At 54.3% G+C, this 16,365-nt stretch overlaps 1 protein-coding gene across 1 annotated transcript; it reads left to right on the top strand.

Annotated features, from left to right (window-relative positions):
* The first annotated feature begins 4,716 nt into the window (after positions 1–4,716).
* Positions 4,717–12,561, top strand: LOC100147270 (immunoglobulin superfamily DCC subclass member 3). Its single transcript, XM_023642047.2, has 13 exons — positions 4,717–4,759; positions 6,011–6,313; positions 6,806–6,950; positions 7,033–7,160; positions 8,494–8,502; positions 10,023–10,160; positions 10,239–10,397; positions 10,537–10,702; positions 11,022–11,266; positions 11,612–11,776; positions 11,863–12,051; positions 12,174–12,295; positions 12,436–12,561. The coding sequence occupies exons 1-13, from the start codon at positions 4,717–4,719 to the stop codon at positions 12,559–12,561; spliced, it is 1,938 nt and encodes a 645-aa protein (XP_023497815.1).
* Positions 12,562–16,365: the final 3,804 nt, after the last annotated feature.

Here is a 16,365-nt window from a genome sequence, read left to right as displayed (position 1 = left end):
TGGTCACAGGGTGGGTGCAGCAATATGTTCCTAGCCTAAGGAAAGATGCTTATCCTTCAGGAAATGCCACTGTGGGGGGAAGTTGCATCTTTATCTTAAGGTCATTTGTTCTTGTCTTTGGGACATAGCAAATGCTTAAGCAGATATACAATGCATCTTTAACAGCCACGTCAGGCCCTTTTGGAAAAAACAAAGTCAGGCTGAATTAACGTTACACCAAACGGCTTCCTCCTATACTCCAATATATCCTATTGCTTGCCACTTCTATTTGTCAGTATCCAGTATCTTCAACAACTCAATGATATATGGGCGGGGGGTGGGGGCAGGAAGAAGGGTGCTTTCAATTAGATCCTTAAGAGACATAACAACTAAATGTAGTGTATGGACCTCGTTCTTGGTTTTAAAAACAACAAAATAGAGTAAAAAGACATTTTTGAGACAATCAGGGAAATTTGATTATGGACTAGTTATTATGTGATATTAAGAAATCATTGTTACTTTTATTAGATATGATAATGACATTGTGGTTATGGAAAGAAAAGTTTGTATATTTTAAAAGATACACATAATTGTATCAGTGTGGAATGTGATGATGTCTGGGATTTATCTGAAAATGCTTCAGCAAAGAAAAAGGGAAAACAGGGAAGATGTGCCCAGCAGAGGGAACAGAGCATGCGAAGCCTCAGTGACTGTCAAGGGCCAGGACGAGGTGGGGGCAGGTGGGGAGTGGTGGGATTGCCTGGGACTGGGTCCTGCAGAGCCTTGGAAGGAAGATTACCCTGAGGGCATGGGGAGCCCAGCACAAGAGGGACGGTGTTAGGGCGCATGCTCAGGCTGCAGCAGGGTGGGCAGTGAGGGGCAGAGAGAGGCGGGAGACCCCCTGCCTGGCTTTCCACTCTGCTCTACACTGGGGCGGCCACACTGGGATCCAGAAAAGGCACGGGGACCAGAGCTGAGGGAGTTCTGGGCAGGGGTTTGCAAGACCGCTTGGCTCTTCTTCCGTCTTCGCTTTAATGAAGGCTGACCAAGAGCCTGTCAGGTGCTCCAGGCTTTGGGCACACGGTAGGGACACACAACGTCCCTGCCCTCGTGGAACTCACACTCTAGTGGAAGAGACACAACAAAACCAAGCAGATGTGAAAGGAAACATCGTGGAGACACAATGGACAGGAGTCCTGTGGAGTTTTGTATATGCTGCTGTAACAAATTATCACAAACGTGGTGGCTTCAAACAACACAAATGTATCATCTTACAGCTCTGTAGGTTGGACTGCAGGCAGAGGTCTCACTGGGCTACAACCAAGGTGCCGGCAGGGCTGTGTCCCTTTCTGAAGGCTCCAGGGGAGAATCCATTCCTTTCTTTTTCCTGTTTCCAGGTCACCTGCATTCTTTTGCTCTCTGCTCCCTTCATCTTCAAGGGAACTTCTTTCTCCCTCTGACTTCTTCTGCCAACCTCTTCCACATTTAAGGACGCTTGTGATTATCTTGGGCCCATCTGGATAATCCAGGATGATCTCCTTATTTTAAGGTCAGATGACCAGCCACCTTGATGTCATCCACAGTCTTAATTCCCCCTTGCCATGTAACCTAATATATTCCTAATATATTCCTAGGTTCCAGGGATTAGGGCATAGATCTCTTCAGGGGCCGTTATTCTGCCTGTCACAGATGGGGAGACAGATGGAGATAGACAGAGATGGAGGCAGAAGAAAGGGTATGGAGAGAGACATAGATCCTGGTTGAAAGGAGAGATGTGGAGAGAGAGCAAGCAAACAACATCCCAGGTGCGCGAGGGGAGTCCTTGGGAGGATGTCATCTGCCAGAGAGACTTTCTGGGGAAATTGTTCCAGAAAAGCCTGGGGCTGTTCAGGGCTGGGCCAATTGTTGATAGTTGGGAGAGAGGAAAAGAGGAGCGGCTCTCGACAGATCAGTCCAGCCAGCATTTCCTGAACATTAAGGCTATCCAGACTCTATCCCTGGGACAGACTTCCCAACCTGGGGCTCAGGGGCCCTGAGCCAGTGTTCATGGGAAGGTGGGTTTATCTCCTATCTCGAGGATTATAAAAAGAAGTGCTTAGAATGTAAAATGCTGCAGTCACTTTGGAAAACAGCATGGCAGTTCCTCAAAATGCATATGACCCAGAAATCCCATTCCCAGGTGTATACCTAAGACAATTGAAAGCATCATCTCCACACAAAAACTTATACACGAATGTTCATGGCAGCATTATTCATAACAGCCAAAAAGTGGAAACAACCCAAACGTCCATCATCTGGCAAATGGGTAAACAAATGGTGGTATAGCCATGCAATGGAATAGTATTCAGTCATAAAAAGGAATGAAGCACTGATGCATGCTACTCTGTGGATGAACCTTGAAGACAATACGCTAAGTGAAAGAAGACAGACCCGAGAGGCCACATGCGGTTTGATTCCATTTATGTGAGATGTCCAGAATAGGCACAGCCAGAAAGTAGATGAGTGATTGTCCGGGGCGTGGTGGGCAGATGGGGAGTGAACATTGATGGATACAGTGTTTCTTTTAGGGGTGATGAAAGTGTTCTAAAATAGATTATGGTGATGGTTCAACTCTGTAAATATAGTAAAACTGCTGAGCTGTACAGCTTAAACAGGTGAACTTTGTGGTCTGTAAATTATAGCTCCATAATACTGTTCTTAAAAAGCAGCAGCAGCAAGAGGAGGAAAGAAGTCGTGCTGGGCCCTTAAGGTGCAATGCATTTCGCTGGATCCTCACAACTCGGGAAGATGGTCTTGCCCTCCTTCCCATTTTACAGGTGGGGAAATCTCAGGGAGGCGAGGGGCCCCAGCCCAAGGCAAGATGGCTGTCAGCCACAGGCTTGGACTTGAAGCCAGGTCTTCCATATTGGTCCATCTTTGTCCTGTGGGCCAGGCTGGAGTGTGAATTCGGAGGTGACAAGGCAAGTGCTACACATAAGGAGGCATCTTCTCAGTAGGTATTGGAGAGGGGGGAGTTCTGACAGCAACAGGGAGAAGCAGACAGGGAAGAAGGGCGTGACACAATCCCGCAAAGGTGCCCCTCTGCACGCTCCATTCTAAGCCCTTACCCCATTTAATCCTCCCAGTCGTGGAGGGAAGTTGCTTCTCTCACACATCCACCTCCATTTTATAGACAAAGCAGGCTCAGAGAGGTAAAATTGCCTACAGAGGACACACAGCTCATAAGTGATTTGGACCACATCTCCCTGACCTCAGGACCTATAATCCTCTTCCTGTCCAGTCTGCTCTGACTCAGGAGTTTGCTCAGGGGAAAGGATGGGAACCCGCATCAGAGGCTCCAGGACAGAGAGATGCAGGGCTGGGTGAGGGAAGCGCGGTGGGGAGGCTGCCAGCTCCCTCATCTCACACAGTGAGGACTGCTGGTCTGGGAGGAGGAGGCTGGGCTGGGAGAGGCAGTGTTAAATGAGCCGATTCGGGAATACCTGTGAGGAAGGTGGGGCGAGCTGGAGAGGAGGCTGAGCATGCTGGGGCGCAGACTGAGCATGGGGGCTTGTGCTGAAAAGATAGGGGCACAGCCTAAGCTAGGCAGGGCAAAGCCAGACACCAGAAGCTGAGGGGAAGGAGTGAGGGGAGGGGGGCTCACAGAGAGCCAGTCAGGGGCCAGACTGGCTGGAGCTTCTGGGGTGGAAGCCTGGGTTCTGCCCCAGCCAGATTTCCCCACCCTGCTTTTTCTCCTTATCCTCTCTCACAGACACGCTACATCTTTCCGGAAGCTCTGTTTTTTGGGAGGTAGGTACTGCAGAAATGGCAATGGTACTGCAGTCAGTCCCTTTCTGAGTCCCTGGCTCCTTTGGTAAAAGGGTAGTCCCTGCTTTCTGCATGTTTTAGATGGTTGCCCGCCAAGGGGAGGGGGTGTGGGTCTCTTTCTTCTCTTTAGGATGGGGCAGTGGAGGCTGGGTCCAACCTCCCGCCGGCTGGCCACCTCTTGGCCCCTGACGGCCCCAACCCATTGTCCAAACAAGAATAGAGAGAAGAGCTTTGGAAAGTGACACTATGAATGGTGAGGGGGCTGCTGGGGCCGTGACCAAGCTAATGGGATGAGCTCCCCCATGCTGGGCCCTGGCTCAGCACCTGGGACAGCGACTCTGCTAGGAGGTTGGGGGCTCTGTGTCCCTCCCTGGGACCCCCAAATCAGACTCCAAGCACCCCCTGTCCAGGCCCTGGATCCCTAGAGATGGTCTCAGGGGAGCAGATGCCCCAACTCCCCCTAGAACCTCACTCTCATTCAGAGTTTGAGAGGGAGTAAAGGGTGGGTCTAGCAGGCTGGGAGAGGATTCTGGAGGCTGGGAAAGGGGCAGGCTTGACCCCCCAACTTTGCCATGCTCTCATTGGCTCCTGCCCCCTCCCCTTTCCATGCCCCAGTTGTCTCTGTGTCTGGGTCCTGGCCCTGGGAGGAAGGGACAGTGGGGATGGGAGTGGGGAGGGAGCTCAGGCTGAAAGCAGAGAGACACCCAGCTCCAGGGAGGAGGGAGGGAAGGACAGCAGCCTCCAGCCTCGACCCCAGACCTTGGCCCCCACAGATCCCGGGCTCCCCAAAGCAAGGCCAGAGCCCATACACTGTGCCCCCCAAGTGTGGGGTAGGGAATGCCCACAGCCCAGGGGCCCCCAGGTTGAAGGCAGAAGACCAGGGCTGCTTGGGAAGTGGCCTTGGGCTGAGGGGGCTGGGCCTGTGGGGACATGGGGCGGGAGCTGCTGCTGCTGCTGCTGCTCCAAGACTGGGGTAAGTGATGGGGCTGCAGGGCTGGAGGGGAGAAGGAAGACGAGGGCCATGGGGGAGAAATGGGGGAGCCAGGTGAGAATGGTGGGTGGAAGAATAGGGGAAGACATAGGAATGGGAGAGTTGGGGGGCAAAATGGGGGAGAAGGACAGAGGTGACAGGAGCAGAGGTGCAGAAACCCTGTAGGACAGCTGGGTGGGGGGTAAGCAGGAAGGACATGTGTGTGTAAGACAGAGTTATATGTGGGGAGAGCCTCTGGGGAGCCAAGATTGGCTACAGTCCTGGGGCTGTGCTAGCTGGAAGGGGAGCGGGGGGCCATGTAGCGAGTGGTTAGGAGGGGCTGTGAGGCAGAGGGTCTTGGAAAGGCGGGAACCAAGATGTTTCCCCACAGATGTCCCTGTGAGTGCCGAGGCTGGATGAGGCTGCAGGCTCTGGTCCCTCAAGGCCACTGTCTGCCCACCCATCCACCCCCCATCTGCTGGGCAGGGCCCAGCTCAGCCTTCAGGCTGAGTTATCTTATTTACTGTGCGTGGTAGGGCAGTCGATGCATGTGGGTCCACGGCTCTGCTCATGCATTTCTGGGCTGTGACATTGGTGCTTGTTGCCCCATGCTTGTGTATTTGTGGCCTTGAGTCTATAGGGACATCTCTGTGCGACCTATGTTTGTGTCCTCTGTGTGTGGGCATGTGTCTGGGATGGAACCCATCTGTGTCTAGAACGTGAGGAGGTCTGTGAGGTTGGGATTTTTAGTCCAAGGGTGTGTGTCTGTGAGTGAGTGTGTGTGAGTATAAGCGTGTTCTTTCCCTATTCAGGGGCCAGGGTCCTGGCAGGGGGAGGGGGAGAGCCAGGAGTCCTGGGAAGCTGACCCTGCGGGCAGACAGGCAGATGGGCTGGCGGGGGAGGGAGGATGGACCCCATTGTCCCCTGGGGAGCACAATGCCCACGCCTGGGCCCCTGACCTCATCATTGTGCCCACTCCGCCCCCTCCCCGTTGCCAAGGCCTGGCTGAAAGAGGCCATCAATCATGGCGGCCCGCGAGGCCTGGCTCGCTAGCCAGACAGCAGCCCACCCGGCCCAGCTCCTCAGACTGCTAGGCCCTGCTCCCCACCTCCCTCCACCTCGGCTGCCCCAAGGTCCCCTGAAGCAAAGTCCTGCCTCCTCGCCCCTTGCTGAGGCTGGAAGAGGGTCAGAACTGAGGGGAGGTGGTGGCCACAGGAGGCCGCCATATCCAGGCCTTGCTGGCTGTCCCCACAGGCCACACTGCAGGCTCCGAGCTGGCCTTCGTGCAGGAGCCGGGGGACGTGGTAGCCGTGAGGGAGCACCCACTGGTGCTGCCCTGCCAGGTGGAGGGTGAGCCTCCCGTGTCCATTTCCTGGCAGCGGGATGGGCTGGCCCTGGCTAACGACAGTGGTGCCACCCTGATGCCGGATGGCTCCCTGCACCTGGCTGCCCTGCCTTCCCGCCGGAGCCTCCCCTCCCGTGCCCATGAGTACCACTGTGTGGCCCAGAACCGCTATGGGCGACTGGTGAGCCGGCGGGCTCGGGTACAGCTGGCAAGTAAGTAACTGGGCTGCTCCTGGGGGTGGGGGAATAAGAGTGCACAGGGGCACCCATAAAGGGCACCCATGGGGCACGGAGTTGCCCGGAGTGGGCCTGGGCAGTGCTGACTCAGCCTTTGGACACAGCATGCCCAGTGTCTAGGGCCCAAGGTAATGTCAGGGTCCCACAAAAATGTTTTAATTTTAATTTCTTGAACATTAGAAGAAAAAAATGACTATAATAATGAATATATTATAATGAGTCCAGCCTGAATTAGATTTGTCTTTATACCAATGCAATTGTAAAATATAATTTTAAATGTTTTTTATGGAGGAAGGCAAAGTGCTTATGGCCCACAAAAGTCACTATGCCCTGTTGCACAGTGAAGAGGTCAGCAGGAGGTAGCAGATGCGGGCACAGAGGTGGGAGCCAGGGCTCTAGGACATAGATGCTGGGGGCAAAGCCCAGGGCTGGCTCAGGGCCATGCTCAGGTGGTCCCCTGTGCCCTAGGTCTGTCTCGCTTCCACCAACATCCAGAGTCCGTCGAGGTGGAGCAGGGTGGAGTTGCCCGCTTCCAGTGCCTGATCCGGGGGGTGCCTGAGCCCTCCATTTCCTGGGAGCACAATGGCATGGCCCTGAGTACTGCTGACCACCGGTGAGCACCAGCCAGGAGTGTGGTGGGTGGCAGGCTGGGGGCCAGGGTGCAGACTGTGGACCCCTGACTTCTGTATCCTCAGGATCACACTGCTTCCTGGTGGCATCCTCCACATCACCAGCGTGAGCCAAGCTGACGTGGGCACCTACCGCTGCGTGGCCCACAACGTGGCCAACACCCGCCACAGCCAGGATGCCCAGCTGAGCCTGAGCAGTAAGCAAGTCCCAGGGGAGTCAGAATGGGCATTGGGCAGAAAGGTGGGTGGGAGCTGGTGCTGCTGGGAGTGGGTGTGGCTGATGTGGTTGTATGTGGTACAGATACTTTGTAAAGACAGACATTCTGAGCACCTACTGTATATTAAGCACTGTGCTGGGTATGGGAGGACAGCAGTAAGCAGACTGAACAGGCTCAGCCCATCACGGGCTTCCCAGAGCTCACAACCTAGTAGAGAGGGAAGGGCTGTGGGAACCCAGCACAGGGACCTCTAACTCAGCCTTGGGCTGTGGGCAAGGGATGGTCAGGGGCTTCAGGAGTAAGCTACACCAACCTGGATCTTGAAAGGTGAGGGGACAGAGGCAGGCCAAGGTCTGGAAGGTGGACAGGGTGGCATTCCTGGCATTTCCCTGTGCAAAAGGACAAGGGTGAGAATATGCAGGCAGTTCCATGTTGCTGGACCATAGAAGGAGCAGAGTGCAAGGCAACAAGAACTGACGTAGGAGAGGTGGGCAAGCGCCATCATGAACAGGAGTTTGGACCTCATCTAGAGGGCAGGGGGAGGGAGCCCTTGATGGGTTTGGAGTGGGGCTCAGAGTCAGGCTCTGTCTCAGCTGGGAGTGGATGCCTGGGTGCAATTCTAGGTGTGTGTATGTGCAAGTGTTTGTGCATGTGTGTGTGCACACTTGCACATTTCCTCCTTGGGGTGAGGATGAAAATAGCTTTGTACCTGAGATGAAATACCCAGGACGACGCCAAATGCAGGCCAAGTGGGTAGCAGAGTTTGGTGCCCACAGTGAGGGTGGTGGCAGAGCCTATGAGTTGGTGCCCAGCAGGAGACTGGGCCTGAGACTCCCCCCACAGCCTGAAGCCAAGATGCCACAGGTGGCTCTGAGAGAAGGTGTGCCAGAATCGTCCACGAGGGGGCTCCATAGGATAAATAACAAGTGAACCTTGGGCCTGCATCAGGCACCTTCGCATAGACTTTCAAAACATCTTTGACAAAATTTTACCGAAGGATGTGCAACTTTAAAATTGAAGACTGAAGGGGGAGGGGGCATCTGGAACTGACTTAGGAACTGAAAGCCAAGGGTGGGGATCAGGGGCTGCTCCGAGAGCAGAGGGAAGGCCAGGTGGGGTTCCTCTGGCTTCCCACTTCCCGTTCCCATGAACCATCTGGAGCAGGAGGGCAGGACACAATGCAGTGCTTCCATGATGCTCTGTGCTCCTGACCGGCTATCAGGGGCAGGCACGGGGCCTCCATCCTGCTGCCCAAGAAGGCAGGGAATGCAGGGCTAGGGGGCTTCAGGCAGGTCAGAAGGAGGAGGAGCAGGTGCTTGTTGGGAGCAGAGGATCAAGCAGTAACCAAGGGTTTGCCGGTTGCCTAAACATCAGGAAAGGAGCTGGGTCAGTGTAGGCTCTTCCCCAGGGATAGGAGCTGGGGACGAAGGCCTCAGACCATTTATTCCTAAAGCACTCCCCTGGGGCAGACCTTACACTGGGGAGGCACCAGGGAGACAGAATTTCCCAGACTTTCAAAGAGCTCACAGTGGCAGGAGGGGTATGCTGTCAGCTGTTCAGTGCTTCTGAGATCCAGGTTTGAGTCCCATTTCTGCCATCTCTCTGACATTGGACAAGTTACTTAACTCCTCTGACACTCGATTTCTCATCTGTAAACGTGGAGAAATAAAAGCACTTGCCTCACAGGCTGTAGTGAGAATTAAATGAGTGTGTGCAGGGCTCACAGCACAACGCCTGGCCTGTGAGCGGTTCCACCAGCGATCGCTGAAGTGTCATTACATGGTCCAGGCTCTTCCCGCTCAACAGTCTGACCAGGTGGAACACAGCCTCCTTGGCCAAGACCAGGACATTCCCAGACAGCCCAGAGCCTGAACGAGAGCTTCTAAGAGGCAGACTGTGGAGTGCCGGGCCCAAAGCAGGCCCTCAATATTTGGTTGCAGAATGAACGGATGGATAAATGAGTAAGTGAATGAATGAAAGAAATACTATCTAGGCCTCGAGGAATATTTAAAGATGTTTAAGACTTTATACCAGTCCTTGAGAAACTTTCATTTTAGAGACACAAAATTTTGTATGAGAAGTTCTTAAGGACATTTATGAAAGGGTTAAAGATACATTACAAAGTCTCATAAAATACAAAGTGGCAAAACAAAAATGGAGGTGACAGGATAAAGGAAAACAAAGGCCCCTCTTTCCCTGTTGTTCACAGCTGTACTCCCAGTGTGAGAAGAGTGCCTGGTACACGGGAGCCCCCCAGTGATGATTTGTTGAATAACCTAATAAAATGGGAGAGGGTGGCATAAAATGAAGGTTCAGGTTAGACCCAAATAGTACTATATTTCAAACAACGTTTACATCCCTCCTGAGCAGTTGAGACATGCTGAGCTCTGAGGGAGGCCTGGTTTCTTTCTGAAGGAGGGGTCTTTGTGGGCGACTTGGGGAAGCGGACGAGGCTCCTGCTCCTACCTGCCCCACAGGGCGAGGCTCCCAGGGAAGGTGGGGCCAGTTCATGTTCTGACACTGCAGCAGGCCGTCCTGGGGTACGCAGGGTACGCATGAGGGCGTGCTTACACTCTTTCCTCTCTCCTCCCCACCAGTTTAACTTGGGGCCTGCTCACTATGCCAAAGCTTCTTAGCCCTAACATTTACCGCCATGGGGCCTTGGGACAGTCATTTTCTTTATCTGTAAACTGGGAATCAGATAGCAGCTGCCCAGAGCTGCTCTGAGGTCTGGTCCATTGAGGACAAGAAGGGGGCTCCGGGAGCAGAAGTGTGTACTGGGCTTGGGGGAAGAGTGCTATTTCTTGATCCCTCAACTTGCCTGTTTCCACCTCGCAGTGGGATCCCCGCGGCTGCTGCAGGAGCCGGAGATCCTGTCGGGGCCTCAGAACCTGACACTCACGGTGCACCAAACAGCAGTGCTGGAGTGCATCGCCACCGGCCACCCACAGCCACTTGTCTCCTGGAGCCGCCTGGGTGCGCAGCTGCCCCACCCTGCCTCCCAGAGCCCAGCCCTTTGCCCTTTCCCAGCCCTGACCCCTCGCCTCCCTGCAGATGGCCGTTCCATTGGCGTGGAGGGCATCCAAGTCCTGGGCACCGGGAACCTTATGATCTCTGACGTGTCAGTCCAGCACTCGGGCGTCTACGTCTGCGCTGCCAACCGGCCAGGCACTCGCGTCCGGCGCACGGCGCAGGGTATCCTGCTGGTGCAGGGTGAGCCCCGAAGGCTGGATGAGGAGGCTCCTGGGGCACCCCATCTCCCCATGGGAAACTGGATGGGGAGAGGGGCAGGAGCAGGAGGAGGACAAGAGGCTGGGCCTCACGTGCCTTCCACCTGCCGTTGCCTCTCCAGCTCCCCCCAAGTTTGTCCAGTGGCCACAGTCCTTGTCCAAGCCTGCAGGCAGCAGCGCCATCTTCACTTGTGTGGCCCAGGGTGTCCCTGAGCCCCACCTGATCTGGTTGAAGAATGGGAAGGTGCTGAGTCCTGGGGATAACATTCAGCTGACCCATAACAACAGGTACCCGGGTCCCACCCACTGCCTGACTGCCAACCGTAGGTACCCTCACCTGCCCCAGGCTTCCATCACCACCTGCACATTAACACTCTCTACCTAGATCTACTCTCTAAAATCTACACAAACCCCCAACAGACATCCCCATCACAGGAGGCACTGCCCTGCCTGCTCTACTATAGTAATGCCCACACACAGGTGCTGTGTCCTTGTGTCCCTGGGCAGATTTGTGGGTCTCTGAGACAGGCAGCCTCCTTTAGGGCCATTCCACTGGGGAGGCGGCTTGGTGAGAAGTAGCCCCCAGCAGCTGTTTGTCTTTCCCTAGCACACTGATGCTGGCAGGGATCTCAGTTGAGGACGAGGCCATCTACCAATGCGTGGCAGAGAATAGTGCGGGCTCCAACCAGGCCAGTGCCCACCTGGCTGTGACAGGGGACCCAGAGCCACCCCCCGCCCCCAGGGGCCTGCGGGCTATGGCTCTCTCCGCCTCTGCCATTCGAGTGTCCTGGGAACCACCCCCCTCCAATGGGGACATCATCGGCTATGTGCTGCATCTCCGGCCTGTAGGAGGTGGGTGTGTGGACAGGAATCTCCTGCTCCAGCCCACCTCTGCCCCTGGCTGGTGGTGTCCCTGGGCAAGTTTCTCTCACTCTTAGTGACCCCAGACCTGTGTGGACTCTTGCCAGGATTCTGGCTCTGTGGTCCTCTGGTGCTTCCTTAGGCTTTTCAGGCCCTTTCTCACCCTCAGCCTTTCTTATCCCAGCTCCAACTTCTGCAGCCCCTTCCCTGCTCTCCTTTGGAGGCCTGGCCGGCCCAGCAAGGCACCAGGAGGGACTTCGTGCCCACTTTGTGGGGGTGGGGATGTTTGTAGTGAGGGCGAGAGATGCTGGGTTGCCAAGCTGTTCTGCTCCTCAGAGCCAGCTGGCTCAGAGCTCCAAGAGGCCGTGGGCAAAAGCACCTTTGAGCATGTCTTCTCCAACCTGGAGCCTGCCACAGTCTACTCGATCCACTTGTGGGCCTACTCAGCAGAGGGTGCCAGCCAGGACTCTGCCTCCATCCACGCCTCCACCATGGGCAGCAGTGAGTGACAGCCTCTCCAGCCCTGTAGAGCCCCGGGCCTCAGGCAGACAGGGGCTGCCAACCAGCTCATCCCCTTTCCTCTGCAGCCCCTGCTGCCCTGGGCTTCTCCGCCAAAGTGCTCAATGCTACCTCCGTGCAGGCCTCCTGGGAGCTGCCACCCCAGCTGGGACCCATCCAGGGCTTCAAACTCTTTCACCGCAAACTGCCAGCTTCCCATTTTGAGGGGCCCCTGCTCCTGGCCAGCAGTGTCAGCTCCTTCCTCTACACAGATCTGGGTGAGGCCCTGAACCTTCTTGTGCCACCCCTGGGTCCCTGTTCTCAGCGTGGTCTCACCCCAGGCACTGAGCTTCCTGACCCAGGAAGGCCTGTTCCCTTCACAATCTCCTGCTCCCTGCAGAGCCAGCTGCTCTCTATGAGATCAAGCTCCAGGCATTCAATGGCAACGGGGATGGTAACAGCAGTGTTCGTTTTGTCTCTTTGCGTGATGTGCCCCTGACCACCCCTGGTGAGTGGGGTCCGGTAGGAGGGTAGTAGGCCTGGGGTCAGAGCAGGCCACTCCCATAGGACCCACGGCTGTCAGTCTTCAGGGAGGAGAAGGGACTGGGCTTTGCTTCCATCTTGGGCCTCTGACAGATGGCACTGTGTCCACAGAGTCCAAGGCTGGGTGCTCTTGCAGCCAGGATGAGAGCAGCTCGCTGCCTGGGGTTATGGTGGGCATCCACGTGGGCCTGGCTGCCCTCATCGTTTGCCTCCTCTGCCTTCTCCTGGGCTGGAAACATAGGTAAGGGCCAGGATGGCTAATGTGGAAAACTGCTAGAAAGACAGTCTACATTACTGTGGCACAGGGCCAAAGAGCAGGAAAGAGCCCTTATCCATTACTAATCCATTTTACAAATGAGGAGACTGAGGCAGAGGGGGAGAGCCAGTTCTTCTCAGAGCTGTGTGGTATCAGCAGTGGCAGGAGGCCTGGTGGGCTGCATAAAGCAGGGCAGAGAACACTGTGGCTCTCAAGGCAGGGGACAGGTGGCAGAAGTGGGCCAGAGCCAGAGCCCTGGCATCCTGTGCAGAAGGATGGGGCTCAGCTTCTCCATCCCTGGGGAATATGGAACAGGATGAAGGGCTGGGGCTGATGGATATGAAGCCAGAGGGAAGCCCCAGACAGGTCATGGTGCTGACTCTTCCTATCTGGGCAGCCTCCTCTGCAGACAGGGGTCCCGAGAGTGCTGGGCAGTGCCTCAGACTGCCTCGGTCAGAGCTGGGGGCCATGGAAGCCAGGCTCCAAGTGGAGGGAAGCCAGGGGAGAAGACTGAACTCGTCACTCAGGTGAGGGAGATTCAAGTGAGGGGGAGTGGGTAGGGCAATGTGGTATGTTTTCAGGCCCTGGGGCTCAGGCCTGACCACCTCCTTCCTCCTCAGGTGACTGTGGAACAGCCCTAGGGCCCTCCGAGTTGGCTCCCTCCAAGATGCCACTAACTCTGGCTCCACCAAAGAATCTACGTCACTTGTCCCTGTCACCCGGAGTCAGGAAAAGAACCAAAGGTCCCTCAGCCCCTCTCCGGGGAGGGGCAGGCCTGACCATAGGGAGAGAGAAGAGGGTGTGGTTTCTCTGTTCCTCCCTCTTTCTCAAGAAATGGGGAAATCCCTATCCTTATCCCCAACACACCAAATAACTTCAAAGGAAACCAAGCTCAGCTGGGAGTTAGCCCCAACCCCGACACTCCTGCCTCATAACCCCATCCAATATATCCTCTTGATCCAAACATGAACCTACCCAAAGATAAACAGCTTTAAGGATTCCCCCCAAAGTGGGGAGGCAGGGCCAGAGGCTCTGCCTATCACCTCCATCTCATAACCAGGATCTCTAGTCTGAAATGTCAGTTTCTGTCTCCTCATGGCCAAGCTGAGGTCTGACCCAGGGACAGGCAACCTGCATTCCTTGTGGTCTGAGTGTGCAGGTGGACAAAGGGGATGCTGAGTTCCTTGTCCCCTTGCCCCCAAACCCTAAGAGTTCTGAACATTCGAGCTCCCATGAGCCGCTTCTCTGAGCAACCAAATACCCATCTCCCCATTCCCAGATCCAAAGCATCGGCCCCTCTTCAGGGGCATCCCTCCCCATTTGATTTCTATTTTTGAAAGGAGAGATAGTTTGATTTGGGGTTTTGATGGCCTTGAATCCCTTGCAGAATGAGCACAGAGGCTGTGGAGCACCCCACCCATATATTTCCAATTCTAGTGTCCAAAGAGCACCTCTTCCCCACTCCTCCCTCTGCCAGCCTACGGCACCCAGGGCCCCACTGTCCCTCCTCATCCAGCTCTACCATACCCTAAAGCCAAAGCCTCAGGCTCTCCTTCTATCAGCCTCTCCCTCTAGAGCTGTACAGTATTGTGCCAAAAAGTGGGGAGGGTCTTGGAGGAAGAAAAACCTAGGGCTTAGGGGACCCCAAACATTGTCTCCTCTGTGCTCTTGTAGAGTGTTGCTAGTACCAATGACAAGATTCCAGCAAGGCTGGGCCCTGCCCTTCCACAACTGCTCCTTCTGCATGAGGGGCAAAAACAGCTTTAACTAAGACATGTGGCAGGGGACCAAGGGGTTAAGAACAGCCCCAACTTTCGAGTTCTTGAGGAAATCACACCCTTCTCTGGGTGGGCCTGGTCTAAGTGCTTTGTTGGAAATAAAAAACAAAAATGGAAAAAATAAATTAGGATCTGGTTAGCGTTCTGGGTTGAAAGGAAAACCTGGGAGACTGGGGTGATGAAGTGCTAAGACACAGCAGTTCAAGGTCTTTCAGGGGATGCTGCATTCACATTAAGGAACCATACTGCAGTTTGCTAAGAGCAGAGCAGCTCACCTGGAGAAACCAGCATGTCACAAAGGATTCAGTTACTAGATACTAGAGCAGTGTGAAGGGAAGGGCCAAGGACAGCTAGGGGACACCTCTCTCTAGGACAGAATGGAGACCCAGCCTCTGGGTTAAATGTTGCCTCCTGGGGGCCGGCCCCGTGGCCGAGTGGTTTAAGTTCGTGCGTTCCGCTTCAGCCGCCCGGGGTTTCACCGGTTCGGATCCTGGGCGTGGACACGGCACCGCTCATCAGGACATGCTGAGGCGGCATTCCACATGCCACAACTATAAGGACCCACAACTAAAATATATAACTATGTACCGGGTGGCTTTGTGGAGAAGGAGGAAAAATAAAATCTTTAAATGCTGCCTCTTTCCCAATACCTATAGACTGTAAGTCATCAGGTAACTAAAGTGGGGGCAGTGGCTTCCAGAACACTGCTTCCACATCAAGGTGGAGGGGAATAAGAATACACAAGTAAGTAGGGGCTTCAAATCACCATCACAATTGAAGGAAAGGGTACACACCAAAAGAACGCCACAACTGTAGAGGTACAAGCCACACGCTCATCTCCCAGTTACCCCTAAAATTCTCCCACCAAGCTGCCACCCCTGCCCCAACCATGACTAAAGCACAGGCCACAGGAAAGTTTAGAAACCATTCCTTTCTTTATTAAACATAGCTTGCAAGTGATAAATATTACAAAGTTTTTTTTCTTTTAATCCTTTCTCCAAAAATTAGCTTATTATTTGAATGTCACTGCTGAAATGCTCAGCAGCATCTGAAACAGATGGGAGTGTATTTGCCTTTTTGAAAACCAGTTTCTATTGGTCTTAGTTTTTTCATTTTAATTCCCAAACACAATGCAGAAAATTAGAATGAGGTTAAAAAAAAAAAAGGAAACTTAAAGAGAGTTGTGCAAAAGGGTCTTGTTCCCCTCCCACCCACCCCATTCAGAGAAGGCCATTCCCCATCCCACCTCCCTGCTCCCCACCCCCCACCCCCAATCTATCCTTACACCTTCACCAGGGCCTCACCCACCATCCTGTATCCTCTCCAGGTTTTACCAGCCAAGAACCTAAAGAATGTGGGAGTACTCAGCCCAGGCTGTGGGGAAGTTGGGCCCCTGAAGGAGACAGACTGTGGGACAGCTGCCTTTAGGGGGTTCAGATGAGATCTGAGGGAAGGAGACAAGATGTGGACTGTGTCTGAGCTCTCCTATACTATCACTAAGAAGATGGGGGAAGTTCTGCATCCTGTAGCTCACAAAGGGTGTAAGTAGCTAGACCACCAACCTGGGGCATTCATTGGTCAACCACCCTTAGGGGCCCTGTGGCCACTTGCGGAGGTGGGGCTTGGGGCCGGGTTCCTGCCCTCAGATGACTAGCGGCAAGAGGGCAAAGATGTCACAGGTCTAACTGATGTCCTAGACATCACTCTGCTGCCTTTCCCAAACCAAAAGTAACAGTACAGGCCTGGCAGCTCTCCAAGGGCATTGCCACACATACAACCACTTCAATACTAGTCACTTTGGTTTCCTCCCTGGTTTTTCAGCCCAACACTTCCCTCACCTCAAGTTGTTTTGGTTTGTTTTATAGGTGGGGAAGGAAGCACAGAATAGAATTTTAAACTTGGTGGCCAGATGATCTCCCGTCACTTCACAAATAAGAAAACTGAGACCCAGAAAATTAACTCTACCAAAGGTCACGTAGTAAGTTAGTAGGAAAGCTTGGGACTAGACCCCAGGT

The sequence above is a fragment of the Equus caballus genome, chromosome 5 (genome assembly GCF_041296265.1).
Source record: "Equus caballus isolate H_3958 breed thoroughbred chromosome 5, TB-T2T, whole genome shotgun sequence".
Lineage (NCBI taxonomy): Eukaryota > Metazoa > Chordata > Mammalia > Perissodactyla > Equidae > Equus > Equus caballus.
This window is presented reverse-complemented; position numbering and strand designations above follow the sequence as displayed.

Excerpts from the sequence above, each read along its gene's own strand:
- LOC100147270 (XM_023642047.2), top strand. The coding sequence starts at position 4,717 with ATGGGGCGGGAGCTGCTGCTGCTGCTGCTGCTCCAAGACTGGG. Across the intron at positions 4,760-6,010 it reads GCTGCTGCTCCAAGACTGGG|GCCACACTGCAGGCTCCGAG; the intron begins GTAAGTGATGGG and ends CTGTCCCCACAG. Across the intron at positions 10,703-11,021 it reads CAGCTGACCCATAACAACAG|CACACTGATGCTGGCAGGGA; the intron begins GTACCCGGGTCC and ends GTCTTTCCCTAG.